A 27622-nucleotide genomic window follows, 5' to 3' on the forward strand; every position below is an offset into this window, starting at 1 on the left:
AATTTATGAAAGCTTCAGCCATTATTTCTTTAAGTACTTTTTCAGTTCCTCTCTCTCCTCTTCTTCAGGGATGTTAGCTCTTTTATTGTTATCTCAGAGATCCTGAGACTGTTCATTTTTTCAATGTCAACTGAGTAAATTCTATTGATCTCAGATTCACTGATTCTGTCCTTTTCATTTCCACTCTACTATTGATCCCACACAGCTATTTACAAAATTTAGTTATTGAATTTTTTCAGGTCTCTAATTTCCATTTTCTTCTCTCTCTCTCTCTCCCTTTCTCTGTCTTTCTCCCTGTTCCTCCCTCTCTCCCTCTCTTAACTTTTATCTATTTGCTGAGATTTTTCTATTTTTTCCACTGGGTTTCAGGCATATTTATAATTTTGGTGATTGACAGCTGCTTTAAAATCCCAATCAGACTATTCCAGTATTTAATTCATCTCAATGTTGGTGTCTGTCTTTTTTTCATTCAAGTTGTTATTGTCCTAGGTATTGGTATGATGAGAGATTTGCAATTGTAGCCTGGACATTTGGGATATTATATTTCAGGACAATTGGACCTATTTCATTTTCTTTTTAAACAGGCAGTCCCATTGTTTAGTTGCAGCATGAAAACCTGGTTGGAAGTGTATGTTTTGCTTCTTGCTGGGCTTTGCTGATACTACCCTGGAAAAAGTGGAGTTCTGACTCACTTTGCCTTTTTGTAGATGGGTGGGATATATTGTCAGTCCCTGCCTCAGTCTCATTGACATCTTCTTTGTAGAAAAGGGCCCTGACTCACACCATCTCATTGTCTCCAGTTGTGCATGTAAGCTCGCTCCCTGGTGGGCCTTGCTGATACCAGGGGAACAAAGTAGCTCAGTACCTGCCTTCCACCCATAATTCTTTTTTGATGCTGAATTGTGGAGGCTCAGCTTCTTCTGTGCCACCTGACACGAAAGAAATGGGAAGTGGAGTGTCAACTATCTCTCCCTTGAATCACTTGCTCTGCCTCATTGTTGCCAGTGGGGGTAGATATTTAGCTGCTCATTGGGCTCCCCTGACATTAGGTGGTTGGAGGCACCAAATTAAAAGAACTTATATTGCCTTATTTAATCTTATTGCTGCCAGGTCACTAAATAGCTTCAGCTACCCACTGGGCCTCACTGACACTAAAGATGGAAAGAAAGTGGAGTGCTGAGTTGTATTACCTTGCTCAGTCGGATCAGTGACAGGACTCCTGTCATTACCTTTGCAGAGGAATCCAAATACCACTTGCTTCCACTAGGTGAGAGATGAAAAATCAGCTCCTGGCTCAGCCCCATTGACACTTCTGTGGTAGCTTAATCAGAGAACCTTCTGCTTCTTATTGAGTAGAGATGGAAATTCACATCCCTGCTTGTGTTGCATGGCCCAGCAGGGGAAATTGAAACACGGCCTACTTTCACTAGGAAGGAATGGTGGATGAGTAGGGGAATCAGAGCACCATCATCTGCTACCACACAGCACAAAGTGGGTGAGTGGGTTCTGTTAGGCATCTCTTTTCTTGGCCCTTTGGCTAGAGGGAAAAAGCTTGGCTTTTGTTTTATTTTTGGGCTTCTCTGGTGGCTCAGAGGTTAAAGCGTCTGCCTGGAATGCAGGAGACCCAGGTTTGATCCCTGGGTGGGGAAGATTCCCTGGAGAAGGAAATGGCAATCCACTCCAGTACTCTTGCCTGGAGAATCCCATGGAGGGAGAAAACCTGGTAGGCTACAGTCCATGGGGTCGTAAAGAGTCGGACACGACTGAGCGACTTCACTTTCACTTTTGTTTTATTTTCGGGCTTCTGCAGTCTGACATGTATAAGAGGTAACAAGAAAACCAGGGGAAATCATCACCATTGCTCTAGTGGTACTATATGCCTTGGTAGTCCCACAGACAGTTTGCCTTCTTTCCACCTTTCAGAGACTTTCTATGGTTTCTTGTTGTATTATGTTCAGGATATTTTGGTTGTAAGAGAGAATAATTGTAAAAAATGGGATTGACTCCACCTTGGCCAGAAACAGAAGTCTGTTTGAATTTTATCAGTGTCAGACATAACAGCAGCAACGAATAAGAGCTTCTTTTAGGGCTGTCATGGAAATTGTCTGGTTCTCACACTGTGATTTTTGCTGAGAAATCTCACACTGTGATTTTGCTGACAGACCTAAGTTTGTTATTTCCTCTTTGTAAATTCCCAAAGGCACTCAGAAGAAATTTTTCCACATCACAATCGTTATATTCATCATTACTGCTACAATAGTCAAGTTCTATAGCCTTTTGGGCCAGCAAGACACACGTTTCAGTTAGTGCTTCATACATGGTAGATTCATTAATTGTGATGTCTCTACATATCATGCATTACATTGGCAAGGAGAGCAGTACTGTATTCAAATCAAAAGGCAGAGCCAAACCAATCCTAAAATTCCATTTTGTGTGAGTGTCTCCTGAGATCACTCCTGGTATCAGTTCTGTATTGATCACTCCTGATACCAATTCTGTATTGATCAGAGCCAACATAGCACTTAGTAACTTGAACTGGGAAATTTTAATATAAGGAATTATTAATTATAAAGCAGACTGTAGTATTGAAGGATTAACTTCAATTAGTAAATATTAACTCTCATTAGTAAGAAACAATGAGAACTTTCACATTCTTGGTTGAACTACAATTTTTATTAAAAACATGTAAAACCACTCCCACTTGTGAGTTAGTATATCTATGTTATTACTTTTATATGCCATCTACTGTTTCATGTTATGCATCAGTATAGTTTATTTTTAAGTTGCTCTCAACTGTTATTATGAAGCAATTTGCAAAATATGCAAGATGGCTAATTGTATGTGATAGCAACTCTGTATGTTAAATCACTTGTATTCCTGGAATGAATTCTACTTAGTATGGTGTATAGTCTTTTTTGTTTAATATGGTGTTGGATTTATTCAATAGTTCGCTAGTATTTTGTTGAGGATTTTTATTTCCATAGTGATAAGGAATTGTCATCTGTATTTTTTCTTTTTTGATGTCTTTGTATCAAGGATAATGCTAGTATCATAGCATGAGTTAAGAAGTCACCTCTCTGCTATTTTATGGGAGAGTTTGGAAAATTCTTTAAATATTTGATTTTGTTGTTGTTCAGTTGCTAGGTCATGTCTGACTCTCTGTGACCCTGTGGACAGCTGCACAACCAGGCTTCCTTATCCTTCACTATCTCCCGGAGTTTGCTTAAATGAATGTCCATTGGGTTGGTGATGCTATCTAATTATCTCATTCTCTGCTGCCCCCTTTTCCTTTTCCTTCAGTCTTTCCCAGCATCATGGTCTTTTCCAATGAGTCAGATTTTGCATCAGGTGACCAACGTATTGGAGCTTCAGCTTCAGCATCAATCCTTCCAATGAATATTCATGATTGATTTCTTTTTGGAGTGACTTGTTTGATTTCCTTTAAGTCTCTTCTTCACCACAATTCCAAAGCATCAATTTTTGGGTGCTCAGCCTTCTTTATGGACCAGCTCTCACATCCATACATGACTACTGGAAAAACCATGGCTCTGACTATATGGACCTTTGTTGGCAAAGTGATGTCTGCTTTTAATACACTATCTAGGTTTGTCAGAGCTCTCCTTCCAAGGAGCAAGCATCTTTTAATTTCATGGCTGCAGTCACCATCCACAATGATTTTGGAGCCCAAGAAAAGAAAAAATTTCCCCTTCTATTTGCCATGAAGTGATGGGACCGGATACCATGATCTCAGTTTTTGAATGCTGAGTTTTAAGCTAACTTTTTCAGTCTCCTCTTTTACCTTCAGTAAGAGGTTCTTTAGTTCCTCTTCTCTTTCTACCATTAGAATGGTATCATCTGCATATCTGAAACTGTTGATATTTCTCCTGGCAATCTTGATCCAGCTTGTAACTCATTCAGTACAACATTTCATATGCTGTATTCCGCATATAAGTTAAATAAACAGGGTGACAATATACAGCCTTGTCGTACTCCTTTGCCAATTTTGAACTAGTTAGCTGTTCCAGGTAAGGTTCTAATTGTTGATTCTTGACCCACATACAGGTTTCTTAGGAGACAGGTAAGGTGGTCTGGTATTCCCATCTCTAAGAATTTTCCACAGTTTGCTGTGAGCCACACATTCAAAGACTTTCTCATAGCCAATGAAGCAGATGTTTTTCTGTAATTCCCTTGCTTTCTCTATGATCCAGTGAATGTGAGCAATTTGATTTCTGGTTCCTCTGCCTTCTCTAAATCCAGCTGGTACATCTGAAAGTTCTCCGTACATGTATTGCTGTGGCCTAGCTTGAAGGATTTTGAGCATTACATTAGTAGCATGTGAGTGAGTGCAATTGTATGGTAATTTGAACACTCTTTGGCATTGCCTTTCTTTGGAACTGGAATGAAAACTGAAATTTTCCAGTCCTGTAGCCACTGCTGAGTTTTCCAAATTTGCTGGCATATTGAGTGCAACACTTTAACAGCATCATCCTTTAGAATTTGAAATAGCTCAGCTGGAATTTCATCACCTCCACTAGCTTTGTTCCTAGTAATGCTTCCTAAGGCCTACTTTACTTCACACTCCAGGATGTCTGGCTGTAGGTGAGAGACCACACCATCGTTATCCAGGTCATTAATATCTTTTTGTATGTTCTTCTGTGTATTTTTGCCACCTCTTTTTAATCTCTTCTGCCTCTGTTAGGTCAGAATTGCCTCTGTTAGGCTGGAGTTAATATTGTCTTACAATTACCACTGGTGGGTTTGTCTTTAAATTATGTGAGAAACAAAAGAGTTACTACCAAAAACCCCCAAAATACTGGTTTTTATATTTACTTATGTAATCTTCACTGGTATTCTTTATATGTTAATATGACTTTAATTTATTGTCCTGTTGTTGAGTAGCCTTCCTTCTCAGGCTAACAGACTCAGTTAAGAATTTCTTGTATGGTAGGTGTAGCTTCGGTCAAACTTTAATCAGACTTCTCTCACCCTCATAAGCCCCTGAACTTTCTCCTAGTCTGACCAAACACAGATATACAGAATATCCCTCTGTCCATTAAGGGCTCATTCTAAAAACAGCTAATCAGAATCAGACAAATTTCCTGTCAGACTACCCTATCCTGCTGTTTTTTCACCTCCTCCACTCACTTCCCCAATTAGTTCCTGTTGTTCCTGTTAATCCTTCTTATTCCTTCCTAGGAAAGAAAAGCCTTTTTCTATTTAATTTTGAGATGCTTTCTGATATTTAAATCAGGGCATTATTTCTACTGCAATAGTCTTTTAAAAATGTTTCTCTTTACCTGAAGCCTGGATTTATTTTTACTTGATAGCTGAAGTGCCAACTTACATTTGTCATTGCTGAAAGAAAGGCTTTTATTTATTGCTTACTTTTAAAGAGTACCATCTTATTGATACTATTTCCTAGTATTTAATTCATTTATGTCTTGGGATTTAAAGTAACTTTCCTATTTTTATTCATAATTTACATTGATTTGCAACTTTGCTTCTTTGGGCAACTTGCTGTTTTAAAAGGCACATTGGCTGTGAGACTTTTTCTGAGGTACTAAAAAACCCCAAACAAACAAACAAACAAAACCCCTCAGGGCTGCATATAGCAGAAGTGATAACCCTAGCCCAGAAACTCTGAATTCCTAAAGAAGGTGTCGGATTTCTAAAACTCTCTCAAGGTCCTCCGGGAGCCGGCTTCTGGGAAACAAGAGTCTGGAATTTCGAGAGCTCGCCGCGCGTGGTTATGGGACTTGCTCGTCTGCCGCTCCTTCTGCGCATGTGCAATACCCTTTAGGCTCTACCTCTAAAATGTCTCAGGAGGTATTGTGGGAGACGGTTCTGAAGCGTCTAGGTCTGCGTCCTCGGCTTTGAGTAGGTGCCGCCCGAGTGGGAGTGGCAGACGAAGCAGAAAGGTTGGGCGACAGCTGAGGGGTACCCTACGCGGCTCCAGAGAGCGGGCGGGGGGCGGGACCCTCGGCGTCAGAACCTGAGACAACGGACAGGTAGGGGCTGCCTAAGCGGAGTCTCTGTCAGAGGAAGTAGCCAGAGTCGGACGAGGGGACAGGGGACCTCGGTGAGGCTTCGGTTCCGCATGTGTCCGGCCTCTCCGCGAGGTGGACTGCGTAGATGCGAGCCGGGCAAGTGCATAGGCGTGATGGGTGAGCCCTGCCTGAAAGAGGGGGCGGGTTTGAGGGACGCTGCGGTTCAGGGCAGAACTTAGTACATAGGAATTATCCGGCAGTTACCTCTTGGCACTTCATTTCCTCATGTGTAAAACTCGAGGAATTCATAACATGTGCCTCGTGGGGTTGTTCAGAAGATTAAATAACATAACATAGTGCCTGGCAGTAAATATTAGCTGCTGATGTTCATAGAAATAATCATTCTTCTCACTCATTAGTTTGTGGCTCACACCTTCTCATCTAGGATAGTGTAACTCTCCGCACTGTGACAAATTAGGACATTGAGACTGAAAGGACAGTTATATATTAAAAGTCATGAAACTATCTGGTAACTAGAAGACAAACATTTTCTCCAAATGTCATGATCTTCTGCCTTTACTATCTTGATTATGAAAGCCAGCTTTGCATCATCCGCAGCACTTAGCAGAAATAATTTGACGTGTTAATACATAGTTTGAACGTTTGAATATTTCCATGTAGCACCTCTGTATCTGAGATTTCTGAATGCTTTTGAAGTCCTTGGGAAGGGCAGCATAATTGTTTCTGAGTTCTGTAACAGTCTAGCTTTCTCTGTGATCTGAGCAGCATGCGTTTGAGTTTATTCAAGGTCTTACATGATAGTCTGTGGAATAACGTGTACAAAGAGTTGAACTGCGAGCTTTGGTGAAGGTTCCAGTTAAATGAATTTGTCCCTTAGGCGCATTTCTCATCTATTTTGGAATAAAGTGCCTCTTGTGAAGTAAGAAGGAGAAGCCTCTATGAATAGAATACCACGTGGGAGAGAACTGCTCCACCATTTGAGTGAGTTTCTTAGCAGAGCAGGTCCCAGGATTGAAGCGCCTGTTCAGAATGAATGAAATTTGGATGATGTTGCCACATTCAGAAGCCATCATAGGCTGCCTAGTGAAACAAAGTCCGGACCAGGCTTTAGAAGAGAGGGGGACTGGGCTGAGAGGAATGAGGGAGGGTTAGGCTACTCAGGAAACTTAACTTCCTTGGAAAGGTTTTGAGGAAAAGGTATGGGGAAAGGAGATTTAAGCTAGATTGGAATAAATTCTGTTTTACCAATCCTGGTTTAATCCTCAGTTCAGTTCAGTTCAGTTGCTCAGTCGTGTCCGACTCTTTGTGACCCCATGAATCGCAGCACGCCAGGCCTCCCTGTCCATCACCAACTCCCAGAGTTCACTCAGGCTCGCATCCATCAAGTCAGTGATGCCATTCAGCCATCTCATCCTCTGTCGTTCCCTTCTTCTCCTGCCCACAATACCTCCCAGCATCAAAGTCTTTTCCAGTGAGTCAGCTCTTTGCATGAGGTGGCCAAAGTGCTGGAGCTTCAGCTTCAGCATCATTCCTTCCAAAGAAATCTTAGGGTTGATCTCCCTCAGAATGGACTGGTTGGATCTCCTTGCAGTCCAAGGGACTCTCAAAAGTCTTCTCCAACACCACAGTTCAAAAGCATCAATTCTTTGGCGCTCAGCCTTGTTCACAGTCCAACTCTCACATCCATACATGACTACTGGAAAAACCATAGCCTTGACTAGACCGACCTTAGTCAGCAAAGTAATGTCTCTGCTTTTGAATATGCTATCTAGGTTGGTCATAACTTTTCTTCCAAGGAGTAAACTTCTTTTAATTTCATGGCTGCAATCACCATCTGCAGTGATTTTGGAGCCCCCCAAAATAAAGTCTGACACTGTTTCTACTGTTTCCCCATCTATTTCCCATGAAGTGATGGGGCCAGATGCCATGATCTTCATTTTCTGAATGTTGAGCTATAAGCCAACTTTTTCACTCTCCTCTTTCACTTTCATCAAGAGGCTTTTTAGTTCCTCCTCACTTTCTGCCATAAGGGTGGTGTCATCTGCATATCTGAGGTGATTGATATTTCTCCGGCAGTCTTGATTCCAGCTTGTGTTTTTTCCAGTCCAGCGTTTCTCATGATGTACTTTGCATATAAGTTGAATAAGCAGGGTGACAATATACAGCCTTGACGCACTCCTTTTCCTATTTGGAACCAGTCTGTTCCTTGTCCAGTTCTAACTGCTGCTTCCTGACCTGCATACAGATTTCTCAAGAGGCAGGTCAGGTGGTCTGGTATTCCCATCTCTTTCAGAATTTTCCACAGTTTATTGTGATCCACACAGTCAAAGGCTTTGGCCTAGTCAATAAAGCAGAAATAGATGTTTTTCTGGAACTCTCTTGCTTTTTCCATGATCCAGCGGATGCTGTCAATTTGATCTCTAGTTCCTCTGCCTTTTCTAAAACCAGCTTGAACATCAGGAAGTTCACGGTTCACATACTGTTGAAGCCTGGCTTGGAGAATTTTGAGCATTACTTTACTAGCATGTGAGATGAGTGCAATTGTGCGGTAGTTTGAGCATTCTTTGGCATTGCCTTTCTTTGGGATTGGAATGAAAACTGACCTTTTCCAGTCCTGTGGCCACTGCTGAGTTTTCCAGATTTGCTGGCATATTGAGTGCAGCACTTTCACAGCATCATCTTTCAGGATTTGAAACAGCTCAACTGGAATTCCATCACCTCCACTAGCTTTGTTCGTAGTGATGCTTTCTAAGGCCCACTTGACTTCGTATTCCAGGATGTCTGGCTCTAGATGAGTGATCACATCATCATGATTATCCGGGTCGTGAAGATCTTTTTTGTACACTTCTTCTGGGTATTCTTGCCACCTCTTCTTGATATCTTCTGCTTCTGTTAGGTCCATACAATTTCTGTCCTTTATTGAGCCCATCTTTTCATGAAATGTTCCCTTGGTATCTCTAATTTTCTTGAAGAGATCTCTAGTCTTTCCCATTCTGTTCTTTTCCTCTATTTCTTTGCATTGATCACTGAAGAAGGCTTTCTTATCTCTTCTTGCTATTCTTTGGAACTCTGCATTCAGATGCTTATATCTTTCCTTTTCTCCTTGGCTTTTCACTTCTCTTCTTTTCACAGCTATTTGTAAGGCCTCCCCAGACAGCCATTTTGCTTTTTTGCATTTCTTTTCCATGGGGATGGTCTTGATCCCTGTCTCCTGTACAATGTCACAAACCTCATTCCATAGTTCATCAGGCACTCAATCTATCAGATCTAGGCCCTTAAATCTATTTCTCACTTCCACTGTATAATCATCAGGGATTTGATTTAGGTCATATCTGAATGGTCTAGCGGTTTTCCCTGCTTTCTTCAATTTGAGTCTGAATTTGGTAATAAGGAGTTCATGATCTGAGCCACAGTTTAACCCTACTCTATTTTTCACTCATTGGTCCCAGATTTTGAGCTCTTATCATAGTGAATCTGGCATCTAAAAATATTCTGATGATTTTGTTACACACATCAGTATAAGAAGAGTTTTCTATTTGTCTTGTTAATAAGTTGGGAAAAATTGGTCCTGAGGGTGCAAGTGAATTTCCCTGGTTTTGTCTTAGTGGCAGAGCCAAGAAGATATGTTGAGTCTCCTGATACCCAGGCCAGTGGCTGCTGCATCATCACTGGTAAAACGTTTATTGAAAGGCAACTTTTTGAGGATCTATACATACTTTTTTTACTTTTATCCATTTTAATGGTTTTTTTTTAATTTTTGATTTTTTAAATTAAAATATCATTGACTTACAGCACTTCAGGTGTACAGCAAAGTGATTCAGTTATATATGTATTTATACCTATATATACACACATACACAAACACATATATATGTATGGGTGCATCCTTGCTAAGTCACTTCAAGCATGTCCAACTCTTTGTGATCCTATGGGCTGTAGCCTGCCAGGCTCCTCTGTCCATGGGATTCTCCAGGCAGGAATACTGGAGTGGGTTGTCGTGCCCTCCTCCAGGGGAACCTTCTCAACCCAGAACCCATGTCTCTTATGTCTCCTGAATTAGCAGGTAGGTTCTTTACCACTAGTGCTACCTGTGAAGCATATGTGTGTATACACTTTTTCATATTCTTTTCCCTTATAGGTTATTATAAGATATTGAATATAGTTTCTTGTGCTATACAGTAAGTCCTTGTTATTTATCTATACATATACATTGGAAAAACTTAAAAAGTAATGTTACCTTAAAGTGCCTCCTTCCCTTTTTTTATAGCTTTGGGTGAATTCTCTGTTTCAAGTAGTAAATAAGAAAATAACCATGTACGTTACAATATTTGCTATATAACTTAATGAAGGCTTAGTGTTCCTTCATTTAGAATATTGTAATTTAACCAATTTCCTTATAATTTTTAAATTTCTTTCAAATAAAGAGCTACATATGTTGTTTTTAAAAAGTAGAAACTAATTTCATTCAGCCAGTGAAAATTTTTCACACCCAATATCTGCATGACCATATCACAGTCACACATAGACATGTGGATACTTTTTCCATATGTCCCTTCTTGCCCCTTCCCCAGGATGTAAAGGATAGTCCTTCACAGAGAAGCATTTTAACCAGGTGATGTTTGCAGCTATTTAAATATGCAAATCCAAGAGTTGCAGGCAATCTGTACCTCTAATGATTTTATTCCTCTTTTTCTATTCCAGCTATACCTTCAGGGATTTCAGCATTTTCCCAAGACCAGCCAAATATGAAGAAATTCTGTGTGAGTTGTTGCAAGTCTTTCTACAGTTTGTTTTACATTGTATTTGAGGTTAATGACTCCTAGACTTGAAACAGAACAGTAGAAATATATCAAATGAACCTGAGGGAAACAGTCTAGCATAATTGTCCTCAAACTTTAATGTGCATTAAAATCACCTGGAAAGTGTGTAAAATCCAGAATGAGACCTGATATTGCAGGTGATGGTGATATTAACCTTTCCAGGCCAGTAGCATTGGAATAGTAGGTCACTAGAGCAGAGTTGGCAAGGAGACACACACTCTCTCTCTGTCTCTGTCTGTCTGTCTCTCTCTAAGAGGTTATGTGGTTATCAGAGTGAGCTGCAAATATTTCTGACTGTTCTGGTAGTCATGGCCAAAAATTAGACTCTGTGTTACATGGCTTTCATTGATCATGTGAATAAAGCTGCCTGATTCGTTTTGGAACCTAAAGACTTTCTGGCATTGAAACCTGAAAAAAAAAAAAAAAAAAAGCTTTTGTTTCTTTTCATGTAAATGATGAACAACTTTGTGGTGGCAACCATGAAATAAATGCCTGAAATCATTCTTCAATGGATGCAAATAATGGTCCCAAGTAAAACTCAGTTAATGAGGTTTCTCAGGAGACCATATTACTGATGCTTGTGTAGACAGCTTTCTGTTGTCTATAGGATGTTTTTTTTCCCCACTCCTGGATAAAACTATTGTTAGAACATCTACAGGATAAGTTGACTGCATGTCCTTATAATAAACTTATAAAATTCTCTATCTTGCTCGATATGTAGTGTTCAGTTAATAGAAGACATTTCTGCACATAATCAAATTTCAGTCTCCTTCATGCAGAATGAATTCTTCCTCATCATTTGCTAGAATTTGGTCAGTAAAAGTCACCAATAATATATATTATTTAAACACACAGAAACAATTAGCCATTTTAATTTTAGTTTTTAGTTTTTTTTTTGGCTGTGCTGTGTACACAGCATGCAGGATCTTAGTTCCCTAACTAGGATCAAACCCGTTCCCCCCTGCAGTGGAAGCAGAGTCCTAACCACGGGACCTCAGAGTCCCCTACTTAGCCATTTTAGAGTGTAAGTTCAATGACATTTAATACATTCACAGTGTTGTGCAAGCATCATCATTATCTAGTTCCAGAACATTTCCATCATCCCTGAATAAAACCTAATACCCTTTAAAGTCATTCTCTATTCCCCTTTTACCCCAGTGGCAACCACTAATTTATGCTTTGATTTTAAAGACTTGCCTCTTCTAGCTATTTTATATAAATGTAACCATACAATATGTGTTTTTTGTGTCTTCCTCTTAATATAATGTTTTCAAGTTTCATCCATATTGTTGTATGTATCAGACTTTATTCCTTCCCCAGCTTTGATAAGGTATAATTGACAAAATTGTAAAATATTTCAGTTGTATATCATGACAGTTTGATATGAAAGGATTCCTCCCATCTAGTAAACACATCTGCCACCTCACATATTTATCTTTTTTTGTGTATGAGATATTTAAGTTCTCTCTTAGCAAATTTCAGTTATATAGTAGTGTTATCAACATAGTCACCATGTTATACATTAGATCCTCAGACCTTTTTCATTTTATAGCTGACAGTATCCTTTTACCAAGATTTCATTTCTTTTCATGACTCAATAATATTCCACTGTATTGGTGTACCTCATTTTGTTTATACAGTTATCAGTTAATAGACACTTTACAGCTATTGTGAATAGTGCTGCTGTCGTGTTCGAAAACCTGTCTACTCCCTGTATCACTGCATCTTTTCCTGTCTTGAATGTTCTCATTAAAGTAATTGTATTTCATTTTTTTTTTAAAAAGAAAGAAAACCTGTTTTCAACTGTGGTATTGGCTTAGTAGTGCAAGTGCTGGGTCCTGGGTTAATTATTTTTAACTGCATGAGGAACCACTAAACTTTTTCTGTAAAATGGCTGCACAGTGTTACATTTTTACTAACAATGTATGCGAGTTCCTGTTTTTCCTCATCCTCAACAGCACTTGTCTACATTTTTTTTATTATAGCCTTCCTAGTGTATGTGAAGTCATATTTTACTTTTCCCTAGTAACCAATGGCCACCTTTTTATGCACTTGTTGGATAGTTCTATATATCTACTTTGTAGACATGTCTATTCATGTCTTTTGTCCATCTTTAAATTGGGTTGTTTATTATCAAAGCATTTTGAGTTCTAGGCTTTCATCAGATATGATTTTAAAGTATCTCTTCCCATTCTTTGACTTGTTTTTTCATTCTCTTGATTGTATATACTTTGAATCAAAAAAGATTTTAATTTTGATGAACTTAGTTTATATATTTATCTTTTGTTGTATGTGCTGTTGATGTCATATCTAAGAACTTGTTGCCAAATCAGGATCATGAAGATTTACTATGTTTTCTTCTAAAGTGTTACAGTTTTAGCTCATATATTTAGGTCTTTGAGTTAATTTTGCATCTATAACAGGAAGGGATCCAATCTTGTTTATTTGTATGTGGATATCTCCTTGTCCCCACACCATTTGTTGAAGAGACTGTTTTTCCCCTATTGAATGGCCTTGGTACTCTTGTTGAAAATTAGTTGACCAGAGATGTATAGGTTTGTGCTAAATTACTTCAGTCGTATCTGACTCTTTGCAACCTATGGACTGTAGCCCGTCAGGCTCCTCTCTCCATGAGATTCTCCAGGCAAGAATACTGGTGTGGGCTACCATCCCATCCTCCAAGGGAATCTTTCCAACCCAGGGATTGAACCACATCTCTTATGTCTTCTGCATTGGCAGGTGGGTTCTTTACCACTAGCCCCACCTGGTAAGTATAGGTTTATTTCCAGACTTACAGTTTCATTCACTGGATTTATATGTGTTTCGTTATGCCAGTTCTGTACTGTGTAAATTCTCTAGCTTTGTGGCAGGGTGTGAAGTTAAGATGTGTTAGTCCTGTGATTTGTTTCTCTTTGTCAAGGTTGTTTTGGTTATTTGAGGTTTCTTGCATTTCCGTGTGAATTTAAAGATCATGTCCATTTCTGCAAAAAAAGTCCAGTGGATTTTTCATCAAATATGTGAAACCCTGGGAAGTATTGTGATCTTGACTATATTAAGTATTTTATCCCATGAACAAGGAATGTCATTCCACTTATTTAGGTCTTTAATTTCTTTCAACAAAGTTTTGTAATTTTCAGTGAATACAAGTCTTATACTTCATTGATTAACTCTGTTCTGAAGTATTTTATTCTTTTTGATGCTATCATAAGTAGAGTTGTTTTCTTAATTTACTTTTGGATTGTTCATTGTCAGTGTATAGTAAAACAACAGAGTTTTTTTGTATTAATCTTGTGTTCTATAATTTTATTGAATTTATTAGCTCTAATAGTTTTTTGATGGATTCTTTGGGATTTTCTGTGTATAGGATTATGTTCTATAGATAGAGATAGTTTTACTTTACTCTTTCTAATTTGGACACCTTTATTTCTTTTTATTGCCTGATTTTCTCTAGCTGGAACTTCTTTTACAGTGTTGAATAGAAGTGCCCAAAGTGAATATTCTTGTCTTATTCCTCACTTCAGTGGGAAAGCTTTCAGTCTTTTACCCTTAAATATTTTTAGCTGTGAGTTTTTCATGCATGCCTTTTTATCATGTTGAGAAGTTCACTTCTGTTCCTAGTTTATTGAGTGATTTTATCCTGAAAAGATTTTTGATGTGGTCAAATGCTTTTTCTGCTTCACTTGAGCAATTTGTGGGGATTTTTCATCATTATTTAGTATATTAAATTGATTTTCTCATGTTGAACTGCTCTTGCATTCCTGGTATAAATTCTCCTTCATCATGATTCATGATTCATTGATTGCTGCACCAGACGACTTGTGGAATCTTGGTTCTTCTACCAGGGGTAGAATCTGTGCCTCCTGCAGTGGAAGTACAGAGTCCTAACTACTGGACTGCCAGCAAATTCCCCATGACCCTTTTAATATGTTGTTTGGACTCAATCTTATAGTATTTTGTTGAGTATATTACATTTATATTCATAAGGCATATTGACCTGTAATTTCATTTCATTGTGATTCCTTTATTTGGCTTAAATATTAGGGTAATCAATATTTACCCTAACTGGGCTCATTGAATTAAGAATTACAGTTTACCCTTGAACTGCATAGGTCCATTCATGTAGATTTTTAAAGTGCTAAATATTACAGTACTGCACAATCCACAGTTGGTTGAGTCCACAGGTGCAGAAACAGATAAGGAGGGCCAACTCTAACTGCACTGAGGTCATCACCCCTAACCCCTGTGTTTTTAAGGGGTCAGCTATATTTCTTCCACTTATTTTTGGAAGAGTTTGGGAATAATTAGTGTTAATTCTTCTTTAAATGTTTGCTAAAATTCACCAGTGAAGTCATCTGGTTCTGGACTTTACTTTGTTGAGAGATTTTTGATTACTGATTTGATCTCTTTGCTTGCTATTCACTTTTTGTATTTCTTCCTGAGTCAATTGGTTACTTCTGTGTTTCTAAGAATTTATTCATTTAAGTTTCTAATTTTTTGACATATAATTGTTTGTAGTATTGTCTTTTTATTTTCTTTTTATTTCTGTTAGGTCAGTAAAAGTATTTTCATTTCTGATTTTAATATTTTGAGTCTTTTCTCTTGTTTCTTTGTCAGTCTGGCTAAAGGTTTGTTAATTTTGTTGATTTATTTTCAGAGAAGCAACTTTTGACTTTGTTTGTTCTATTTTTATACTCCACTTATTTATCTCTCTAATTTTTATTATGTCTTTCCTCTTGCCAGAGACAAGAATATATAATCCTTACTATATCACAGTATCACCAGGATAGATACAAATGGGGAAAACACTGATGACAGTTAAGCAGAGACTGGAGTATTGCACCTTCAATCCAAAGATTGTCACCTGTTGCTGGCTACCATCAGAAGTGAGGGGGAGGCAAAGATAATATCTGTCTAGAGTCACAGAGGGACTTTAAAATAATTCTAATATTTATTTAAGATTGGTCCAAATTGATTAATACTTTATTTATTAAAGCCATATAATGTTTTATTATGAGACCATACCACATTTTAGTTTTCCATTTCTTTACTGAAAGACACTTGTCATTTCCGTTTTTTCATTGTCATGTATAATACAGGCATACCTTGTTTTATTGTGCTTTGCTTTATTGCACTTAACAGATACTGCATTATTATTTTTTTAAAATAAATTGAAAGTTTATGGTAACCCTGCATTGAGTCTTTGGCACATTGTTCCAAAAGCATACACGCTTCATATCAATGTGTCATATTTTGGTAATTTTCACAATATTTCAACTTTTTCATTATTATTATATTTGTCATGGTGATCTGTGATCAGTGATCTTTGATGTTACTATTGTAATTGTTTTGGACCCCCACAAACCGCATTCATGTAAGATTAACTTACATATTGTATGTGTTCTGGCTGTTCTGCCAGCCAGCTGTTTCCCAGTTTCTTTACCTTTCCTCAGGCCTCCATATTCCCTGAGACATCTCTCACTGTAAATCAAAAGCTGGAAATGATTAAATTTAGTGAAGAAAGCATGTTGAAAGCCTAGACAGACTAAAAACTAGGCCTCTTGCACCAAACTGTTAATCAAGTTGTGAATGCGAAAGAAAAGTACTTAAAGGAAGTTAAATGTGCTACTCCAGTAAACACACACATGTTAGGAAAGTGAAACAGCCTTATTATGATATGGAGAAAGTTTTAGTGATTTGGATAGAAAATGAAACAAGCCACAACATTCCCTTAAATGAAAGCCTAATCCAGAGGAAGACCCTAATTCTCTTTTCTTCAATTCCATGAAGGCTGAAAGAGGTGAGGAAAGCGTCAGAAGAAATGTTTGAAGTTAGCAGAGACTGGTTCATGAGGTTTAAGGAAAGAAGCTGTCTCCATACCATCAAAGTGCAAGGTGTAGAAACTGCAGTAAGTTATCCAGGAGATCTAGCTAAGGTAATTAGTGAAGGTGGGTATACTAAATAGATTTTCAGTGTAAACAAAACAGCCTTAAACCAGAAAAAGACAGAACTTCCCTGGTGGTTCAGTGGCTAAGACTCCATGTTCCCAATGCAGGGGGCCCAGGTTTGATCCCTGGTCAGGGAACTAGATTCTGTATGCCACAACTAAGAGTTCACATGTTGCAACTAAATTTCTTACATAATGCAACTAAAAGATCCCACATGCCACAGTGAGGATTCCATGTGCTGCACCTAAGATCCAGCACATCAAAATAAATAAATCTTTATAAAAAAATCATTAAAATGTCAATAAATTTTTTAAAAATTTGAAGATGCCATCCAGGACTTTCATAGCTAGAGAGAAGTCAATGCTTGGCTTCAAAGGACAGACTGACTCTTTTGTTAGGAGCTATTGCAACTGTTGACTTTAAGTTGAAGCCAGTGCTCATTTGACATATGAAAAGTCCTAGGTCCCTTAAGAATCTACTCTGCTTTTGCTCTGTAAATGGAAGAACAGAGCCTGGATGACAGCACATTGGTTTACAACATGGTTTGGTAAATATTTTAAGCCCATTATTGAGACTTACTGCTCAGAAAAAAAAAAAATTCCTTTCAAAATATTACTGTTCGTTGACAGTGCACCTAGTCATCCAAGAGCTCTGATTAAGATATACAATGAGATTAATGTTTTCAATGCCTACTAATACAACATCTGCAGCCCACAGATCTAGGAGTGGTTTTGCTGTTCACATCTTATTATTTAAGAAATACATTTTGTAAGGTTTTAGCTGTCATAGATAGTGATTCTTCTGATGGATCTGGTAAAGTAAGTTTAAAACCTTCTGGAAAGGATTCACCATTTTGGAAACCATTAGGAATGTTTCTGATTCATAGGAAGAGGTTTGTGTATCGACATTAACAGTCATTTGGAAGAAGTTGATTTCAGCCCTCATGGATGACTTTGAGGAATTGAAGACTTCAGTGGAGGAAGTAATTGCAGATATGGTAGAAATAGCAAGAGAACTAGAATCAGAAGTGGAGCATGAAGATGTTACTGAATTATTCCAATCTCTTGGTACAACTTTATTGATAAGGAGATGCTTCTTATAAATGAGCAAAGAAAGTGGTTTCTTGAGATGGAATCTACTCTTGGTGAAAACTGTGAAACAGTCTGTTCAGTTATGGGAAGTAAATATTCAGGTGCCTACCTACATTTTTTTCTAAATCATAAATTTGTAAATAAATTTCCCAGATGCAAGAGTAACCAGATATTTTGGACACCCCTATTCTCAGGTGTTAGGTCCAAAATTATTCAATAACTCATTCCTTGAGTACCTCTATAGCTTTTTATCTTATCATAGTCCTGAATGGCACTCTCTTATGTGCTAATTGTTATTCTTTTAACTATATATTTTAGATGCATACATGGTTATGCTGTGGCCCTATGTTCATGAATGTTACTCTAATATTTTTTTAATCTTCTCAGTGGAACCTACCCTAATAGCAGGAATAGGTCTTTTGTCCCCTTTGTAACCTCTATCAACTTTGCACATCTTTTCACTGCAATAACCTTTTATTGTAGTTATATGTATGTATGTTTGTTTTCAGATTATATGCACCTTGATAAAAGTAACATTGCTTTGTCTTCAGATTCCCCCAAAGTAGGAGAGTTCTTTATGGCTTGCAGGCACCAATAACTTATAACAATAGTAGGGAATATCTATTATGATGTCTCTCTCTCCAACCAAGTAGAATGCAAAAGTAGACATCACACACATTTTTATTAATTCTGAATAGTGAACAGTGTAACCACTTCATGCATATTTTCCATGTCTTCCAGTTATGATTACTTGAATTTGAACACAAATGTGCTATTTCAGGGATCCTTATCATTTGAGGATGTAACTGTGGGCTTCACTCAGGAGGAATGGCAGAAGCTGGACCCTGCTCAGAGGACCCTGTACAGGGATGTGATGCTGGAGAACTATAGTCACCTCATCTCAGTGGGTAAGGATTGTTTTCCATGTAGATTCCTAGTTGCACATTCTTGCTTATTGCTAAATTCTGTGGGAGCTTTTTTAGATTTGATCATATTTAGGCTCCAGATTTAGGGTGATTAGAAGGATTGTTGAAACACTATAAAGAATATTTTTCTTTCTCTAGTAAAAGTTTGAAATGGGTGTCTGAAGTTTCATTTTCTGTTTTCTTCAGAAGCCCTAAAACCTGTGAGTCTATCCCAATTCCCATGTCATTTCCTGTTCACAGGGTATTGCATCCCTAAACCAGAACTGATCTTCAAGTTGGAACAAGGAGAGCAGCCATGGGTATTAGAGGCAGAGTTTCCAAGCCAGAGCTACCCAGGTGAGTTAGGGTGTGTTTAAATAGGGCACCTGGTGACAGGTATGAATTCTTTTTATTCTTAATTGTTGCTCATATGTTCATTTTTTCATTCAACAAATATTGAGTACCCATGAGCATCACTCAGGTTTTAGATGTTGGAAGTACATCAGTGAACTGAATTTTGTCCCTGACCTCATGGAGCTTACATTCTGATAGGGAGAGAAGGACAACCAACAAACAATAACACATGTATATACATAAAATATGCCAGTAAATACCAAGGAAATTGAGAAGGGTAAGAATGATGGAGTGTTATACTTTAGAAAGAATATCAAGAAGGGCTTTCTGATGATATCAACTTGAATAAAATGAGAATGAGAATCATGGAGAGTCTTGATGGCAAAGGTAACATCAAATGTCAGTCTACTAAGGCAGGGATGTACTTGATGTGTTTGAGGACACATAAATATCACTCTGGATTGGGGGAAATGAATGAGCAATGAGTAGTAAGAGTTGGCATTGTAAAGGCACTGGGAGCTCAAATTATGTAAGGCCATTTGGGCCATGATAAGGACTTTGATTTTATTCTGCGTGAGATGAGAAGCCATTGGCATAATTTAACCCAGTAAGCAACATACATTGATACGTCTTTTATTTATTTTTATTCTTTAAAAAATTTTTTTTTAATTTTTTTACTTTATAATACTGTATTGGTTTTGCCATACATCTACATGAATCTGCCACAGGTGTACAGAATTTCCCACTCCTGAACCCCCCTCCCACCTCCCTCCCCATACCATCCCTCTGGGTTATCCCAGTGCACCAGCCCCAAGCATCCTGTATCCTGCATCGAACCTAGACTGGTGATTCATTTCTTTTATGATATTATACATGTTTCAATGACATTCTTCCAAATCATCCCACCCTCTCCCTCTTCCACAGAGTCAAAAAGTTCTGTACATCTGTGTCTCTTTTGCTGTCTCGCATACAGGGTTATCGTTACCATCTTTCTAAATTCCATATATACGTGTTAGTATATGTGAGAATTGGACTATGAAGAAGGCTGAGCGCCAAAGAATTGATGCTTTTGAACTGTGGTGTTGGAGAAGACTCTTGAGAGTCCCTTGGACTGCAAGGAGATCCAACCAGTCCATTCTGAAGGAGATCAGCCGTGGGATTTCTTTGGAAGGAATGATGCTAAAGCTAAAACTCCAGTACTTTGGCCACCTCATGCAAAGAGTTGACTCACTGGAAAAGAGTCTGATGCTGGGAGGGATTGGGGGCAGGAGGAGAAGTGGACGACAGAGGATGAGATGGCTGGATGGCATCACTGACTCGATGAACGTGAGTCTGAGTGAACTCTGGGAGTTGGTGATGGACAGGGAGACCTGGCGTGCTGCAATTCATTGGGTTGCAAAGAGTCGGACACGACTGAGCAACTGAACTGAACTGAACTGAGCTGATACTGTATTGGTGTTTTTCTTTCTGGCTTACTTCACTCTGTATAATTGGCTCCAGTTTCATCCACCTCATTAGAAATGATTCAAATATATTCTTTTTGATGGCTGAGTAATACTCCATTGTGTATATGTACCACAGCTTTCTTATCCATTCATCTGCTAATGGACATCTAGGTTGCTTCCATGTCCTGGCTATTATAAACAGTGCTTAAATTGATCTCTCTAACTGCTGAGTGAAGAAAATATTGGGGGAAGAGGGCTGAAAGCAAGAACATCAATCAGAATAGTATTTCTGTCTGTGTAAATGTGACGGTAGCTTATCCTTGGTTGAAAGTGGTGAGGAAGAATAAAAGTGATTGGCTTCTGGATGTATTTTGAAGGTGGGAACCTATAAGAGTTGCTGTTGAATTGGACAAGGAATATGAAAAAAAGAGGAGTCAAGAAAGACTCCAAGGATTTCATCCAGAAAAACTGGATCAATGAGCACCAGTTGCCAAGATTGGGAAAAAATGGGGAGAAACAGTTTGGGAGGAGTTAATAGGAGTTTAAATTGCACACATCAAGTTTCAGGTGACTATAAAATACCCAGGTTTACTTGTGAATCAGCATTTGGGTATACAAGCAGAAGTAGATTAGGGAAGAGTCCAGGTGGTAGATATTTATTTGAAAAGTTTCAGCTATCACAGTATTTAAAGCTTCAAAATGTAGTATTTAAAGCTTCAAAATGTAGTATTTAAAGCTTCAAAATGTAGTATTTAAAGCTAAGGGATTAGATAACATCTGTCCTTAGGAGGAGGAATGCACATATTTGAAAGGTCTGAAGGCTTATACCCTGCGACACTACCTTTCAGAAGACATGAGAATGAGATGGCTCAGCAGAAAAAAGAGAAGAAGCATTTGCAGATTGGGTGGAGAATGTGGTATCCTATAGCTAAGTGAAGATAATATTTAAAGGACAGAGTGAACTTCTTTGAAGAAGGATGTGTGAAGTCAGCATTTTCTCCATCCTTGCCTTCAGGTCATCCAGAATCATTAATATAAATGAGCAATACAAATTTAGTTTATGACATTAGAGAATATCTAAAATCGCAAATCAGCACAAGTATAAAAGTGTCAAAATCACTGAAAAACTCAAGCGGGAGTATATTTATGGCAGATGGATGGAAAACAAAAGCATTTCTCTTAGTAAGAGAAATTGGCAAAGTACTTTTTGGGGACAAAATCAAGTAAGTACTCCTGAGGTGTGAAACCTAAATCTTTAGATTAACCACAATGTGGAACCCAGGGAGGTAGAACTTTGGATACAGTTTGATTCTGCAAAGCAGACTCATTAGGGCTAAGTGTGGAAACAGATACTTAAACCATATTTTTCAGTGGTACTCTTATTTCTCTAACAATGTAAGAAAAGACTCTGTTTGTGGGGGGGAAAAAAACCCTCTCAGACACCTAAATGTGGGTTAATAAACTTACATGCTATCTTAGTGGGTAATCCTAGAACACTGAATTTAAAGCAAAAACTTACTTGATAGTAATTAGCTAGGATGTACAGTCAGTTCAGTCACTCAGTCATGTCCAACTCTTTGTGACCCCATGGACTGCTGCACGCCAGGCTTCCCTGTCCATCACCAACTCCTGGAGCTTTCTCAAACTCATGTACAGACCACCTTAAAAAATGAGAAAATGAGGAGTAAGGCTGGTAAGAGGAATGGTAGGTACAAAGGGGCCATTACCTAGTTAGCTATGGCTCTATGATAAGCACCTCTGGTTTCACAGTCAGCAAGACTTCATAGTCTTCATGTGAGCCACTGTGACCTCAAACAGTCTGCCAGAGAGGTGGAAGGGAAGTTTCTGTCTTCTTGTTCCTCTCTCTCATTAGATAAGACTGGTCTGTAGAGTTTCTAACTCCCTCTCACTTATGGATTACATCAGACAGCCTCTCTAGGTAACTGCTGGGAAAGCCAGAGTCTTCATGGCTCCAGTTAGCTCCTTAGGCAATGTAGTCTCTGTGAAGTCAGCACAACATTTGGTGTTCCTCAGTCAGTAGCTGCAGTGGTGCCAACCCTGACTCCATGATTACCAACAGAGCAAGCCATTTGCTACTCTGTTGAGAAAGGAATGCAGATCTGAGTTGATCTATATACCGAGTCTGGTATGTGTGTAAAGCACTTGTTCATAAGGAATTATCCTGTTGGCCTAAGACATGGCTCTATTCCCTCTCCCAAGTAAATCTTGTCTAGTTGGCTGTTTCTTAAAAAGCTCATGTTCTTTGAAGCTGAATAATCAAAAAGGAACCAGCACAAATTCATTCAAGACAATTATAAGAAAAAAGGGGAGGAAAAGGTAACAAAAGTAGTAGATTAGATAGAGTTGTCTTATGATCATAGGGGGAAGGCAGTGGCAACCCACTCCAGTACTCTTGCCTGGAAGATCTCATGGACGGAGGAGCCTGGTAGGCTACAGTCCATGGGGTCTTGAAGAGTTGGACACGACTGAGTAATTTCACTTTCACTTTTCACTTCATGCATTGGAGAAGGAAATGGCAACCCACTCCAGTATTCTTGCCTGGAGAATCCCAGGAACAGAGAAGCCTGGTGGGCTGCTGTCTATGGGGTCTTACAGAGCTGGACATGACTGAAGCAACTTAGCAGCAGCAGCAGTATGATCATAGTAGTTATAAAGTACATAAGAAACGTTATAAAATATTTAACCATGAATTTTAAATAGGAGAATGCATTGATTACTTCTGTGATAGAAGAATTCAAGAAATATGCTGCTGCTGCTGCTAAGTAGCTTCAGTCGTTTTCGACTTTATGCATCCCCATAGATGGCAGCCCACCAGGCTCTCCCATCCATGGGATTCTCCAGGCAAGAACACTGGAGTGGGTTGCCATTTCTTTCTCCAATGCGTGAACGTGAAAAGTGAAGGTGAAGTCGCTCAGTTGTGTCCGACTCTTCGTGACCCAATGGACTGTAGCATACCAGGCTCCTCCACCCATGGGATTTTCCAGGCAAGAGTACGGGAGTGGGGTGCCATAGCCTTCTCCGAAGAAATATGCTAGTAAGGTAGAAAACAATTATGGGATGTCAAATTCAGAAAACAGTTGAAACAAAATCAGTGAGGTAAACAAACTGGAGTAATCTTAAGGAAGAATAGGTACTGCTAAAATTATATTCAGAAAGATGAGAAAGATGAGCAAGAAGAAACTGACATAAAATTTGAAGTAAATAACAAGGAATAAAAGAGATTCAATATGCATTCCATAAAAGCAATTCCTTCTCCAAAATAGAAAATCTTAATAACAGCCAGAGGGAGAATCACATTGCCTCCTAAGGAATGAGACACTGCTCAGTTCAGTTCAGTTCAGTTCAGTCGCTCAGTTGTGTCTGACTCTTTGTGACCCCATGAATTGCAGCACGCCAGGTCTCCCTGTCCATCACCATCTCCCGGAGTTCACTCAAACTCACGTCCATCAAGTCGGTGATACCATCCAGCCATCTCATCCTCTGCCGTCCCCTTCTCCTGCCCCCAATCCCTCCCAGCATCAGAGTCTTTTCCAATGAGTCCACTCTTCACATGAGGTGGCTAAAGTATTGGAGTTTCAGCTTTAGCATCATTCCTTCCAAAGAACACCCAGAACTGATCTTTAGAATGGACTGGTTGGATCTCCTTGCAGTCCAAGGGACTCTCAAGAGTTTTCTTCAAAACTACAGTTCAAAAGCATCAATTCTTCGGTGCTCAGCTTTCTTCACAGTCCAACTCTCACATCCATACATGACTACTGGAAAAACCAAAGCCTTGACTAGACGGACCTTTGTTGGCAAAGTAATGTCTCTGCTTTTGAATATGCTATCTAGGTTCATTATAACTTTCCTTCCAGGGGGTAAGTGTCTTTTAATTTCATGGCTGCAGTCACCATCTGCAGTGATTTTGGAGCCCCCCCACCTCCCCCAAAATAAAGTCTGACACTTTCCACTGTTTCCCCATTCATTTCCCATGAAGTGATGGGACCAGATGCCATGGTCTTAGTTTTCTGAATGTTGAGCTTTAAGCCAACTTTTTCACTATCCTCTTTCACTTTCATCAAGAGGCTTTTTAGTTTCTTTTCACTTTCTGCCATAAGGGTGGTGTGAGACACTGCTAGAGACATCTAAATTGAAGGAACAAAAAAAAGTGTCAATCTAGAATAATTAACTCTGGAAACTATTTTTTAAAGTATGAGATTTGTCTAAGAGAAATAAAGCCAGATACTAGTTAAAGGCAATATAGATTTTATTCATTAGCTATTGCAGTAAGGGGATAAAGTTTTGTTTTTTTTAAAAATAAAACTGACTTCAACTCTAAATACAGCAAAGACAGCTGAAGATTTGTAGCCAACAGAGTGAAGGGGTAAGTGAATAGAAAATTACTAAGAGTTAACATCAAGGGTAGGAGATTCTTGCTAATACTTGCTAAATTCAGGCTAAGGGTTTATATATCAAGGTTGAAACATGAGGAACTTTGGGTGAGGAAATACCAAGGGTGAGGAGATTCTCCCTAGACTGACAAGGATTCTTGCTAAAACTGCGCAGGATAAACAGACACGAAAGGCCAAGGTTGAGACCTAGTCAAGAACAGGTCTCAGAGGAGCTTAACTAAAATTTAGTCAAGGAGAGAATCTTTGTCAGGATATATTGTTACATTTGGATTGGTCCTGAAATAAATTATAGAAGCAATACCTTTTATTGTATAATTTCGTTAGTAAAATTGTAACAGAGATACTACAGGAAGAGAAAGAAAATGAAACCAAAGAATACTTGAGAGGAGTGGTAAGTAACAATAAATTAGTAAACTTATTGGTAAGTCTAAGCAATATATGGGTAAAAATAATTATGATACCTAATTTCTAAGGCTAAAAAAGACTATGATATACTAAAAGACAGTTTCATAATTGAATTGGGAGTTGATCAAATTGCATTTGATTCTTCTGTTAGAAAAAGAGGTTCAGATTATAGAATCACTTTAGATTTTAAGTTAAATATTAATGACAAAATTTAAGGGACAGCCACCTAAAGTGGAGAAACAGCTGTGTATAACCTTCAAAGTTATATAGAGGAGAAAATGAAAAAGATAACAAAAAACCAAATCAGTCTAAAACAAAGGAAGAAAGGTACAGTAGAAGTAGTGGTAAAGCTGACAGATATAAAGCAGAAGTAAAATTTGGCCGACAATGTGATATAATAATGACCATAATTGTATAAGGACTAGATTTACCAATCAGAAGTAAAATTGTCACATTGGATCTTCAAAAATAAAATAATCTATAAGACATCAGGTTTTAGTGACTTGATATTTGTCTTTAGCATCTTTTACTTTTGCAATATTCAGTGTTTTACCTGTCTGCAGAGTGTCTCTCACAGGATACTCCAATTCCTCCAGTATGGCAAGAACTACTGTTGAAATCATCATTCACAAAGCACAATCTTCCCTGGTGGCTCAGATGGTAAAGCATCTGTCTATAATGTGGGAGACCTGAGTTCAATCCCTGGGTTGGGGAGATCCCCTGGAGAAGGAAATGGCAATCCACTCCAGTACTATTGCCTGAAAAATCCCATGGACGGAGGAGCCTGGTAGGCTACAGTCCACAGGGTCGCAAAGAGCTGGACACGACTGAGTGACTTCACTTTCACTTCCATGAACTTTCTACTGTTACAACTGACATATCATCATTTTATTTTTCTCTCATCCTTTCTTACAGATATTATTGTTATACTTTTGTAAAAGTGTTAAAAAATATTTTTATTTTCTCATTTTCCACTGAGACCACCCAAAACACTAACTATATTCTTTTAGTTTGTTCTAATTTCTAAATGAAATTATATCATGTTATTAACTTGAGTTACCTTTTTCCCAAAAGGTAATGTATGACATTTAAGTTTTTCTCTTTTAATCATGCTTAAAATACTGCTATATCTCATCTCTGTGGAGCAAAACTGGGAGTGCTAAACTCCCATTTAATCTTTCCTGAATATGATCCATATATATGCTTTCCTTTCCTACAGCTGTGTCTTGGATTCTGTGTACTTAATGATTCTCATGAATTAGTATGTGAAAGTACATGGACCAGAGCCTGGGTTGTGGTGATAGTTTGTTAATTTTCCTGTTATTGTCATTATTAACATTTTTTAGCTTTTGTTTTTTACTTTCCTTTTTAGATTGTTTCTTGATTTTGATTTTGTTTCCCCAGCTTTTATGAAATATTTCTTGCTTGTTTTGATTTGCCTTATCAGCTATAAATTCTGATTCTTGATAGTGTATGGATACTGAATGAGGCTATTTTCTTATCTATGTTATGCTGTCTCCAAAGAGAGCCTATCTTATTTTGTTATATAACTTATGTGTGTTGTGTTAGTCGCTCAGTCATGCCCGACTCTTTGTGACCCCATGAACTGCAATCCACCAGGTTCCTCTGTCCATGAGATTTTCCAGGCAAGGATACTGGAGTGGGTTGCCATTTCCTTCTCCAGGGGATCTTCCCAACCCAGGGATCGAACCCAGGTCTCCTGCACTGCAGGCAAATTCTTTACCAACTGAGCTACAAGATATTAGATCATTTCTTAATTGTAACTCCTGATGAATGAGAGGCCCTTCATATTGATTCATTCAGAAAACACTGAAAGAAAATAACTTTCCAATTCAGATATTGAGTTATAAACCTCTAGATTCTTGTTCAGAAATTAAAGGTTTGAATAAAACTTGAGATTTGTGTTTTGAAAAACACACAGCTTGTTAAGGACCACTAATTCCAGTACTCAAAGGAAACCAGAGGTAAATACTTGTAATCATAGGTTACAGTTAGAAAAAGGAGGAGAAAAAAAAGACAGCTGAATATTTTAAATTTTAGCAGTTATTAGAGGGTATTTATGCTACAAAGGAGTATTGTTCAGTGTTGTGACAGAATTAGATGTACAGAATGTAATTATTTTTAAATTTCAATTAAATATAACTTGAAATTATAGAGATATTGTAAAGATTTATTTGGAAACAGATATGACACAGTGTAATTTCCCTGATGTTTAA

At 38.3% G+C, this 27622-nt stretch overlaps 1 protein-coding gene and 1 non-coding gene across 2 annotated transcripts in view; both read left to right on the plus strand.

Moving 5' to 3' along the window:
• Nucleotides 1-27622, plus strand: part of LOC138087737 (zinc finger protein 33B-like) — a 48982-nt gene that overhangs the window by 14366 nt on the left and 6994 nt on the right. Inside the window, 7 exon segments of the mRNA XM_068983079.1 lie at nt 5685-5826; nt 5882-6008; nt 10710-10768; nt 17660-17840; nt 18374-18426; nt 18646-18772; nt 19031-19126. Coding sequence (XP_068839180.1) covers nt 5685-5826; nt 5882-6008; nt 10710-10768; nt 17660-17840; nt 18374-18426; nt 18646-18772; nt 19031-19126 — 785 coding nt within the window.
• On the plus strand, nt 1578-1649 carry TRNAS-GGA (transfer RNA serine (anticodon GGA)). The gene has a single exon. It is a non-coding gene; the product is annotated as a tRNA-Ser (tRNA).

The sequence above is a fragment of the Capricornis sumatraensis genome, chromosome 10 (genome assembly GCF_032405125.1).
Source record: "Capricornis sumatraensis isolate serow.1 chromosome 10, serow.2, whole genome shotgun sequence".
NCBI classification, from domain to species: Eukaryota; Metazoa; Chordata; class Mammalia; order Artiodactyla; family Bovidae; genus Capricornis; species Capricornis sumatraensis.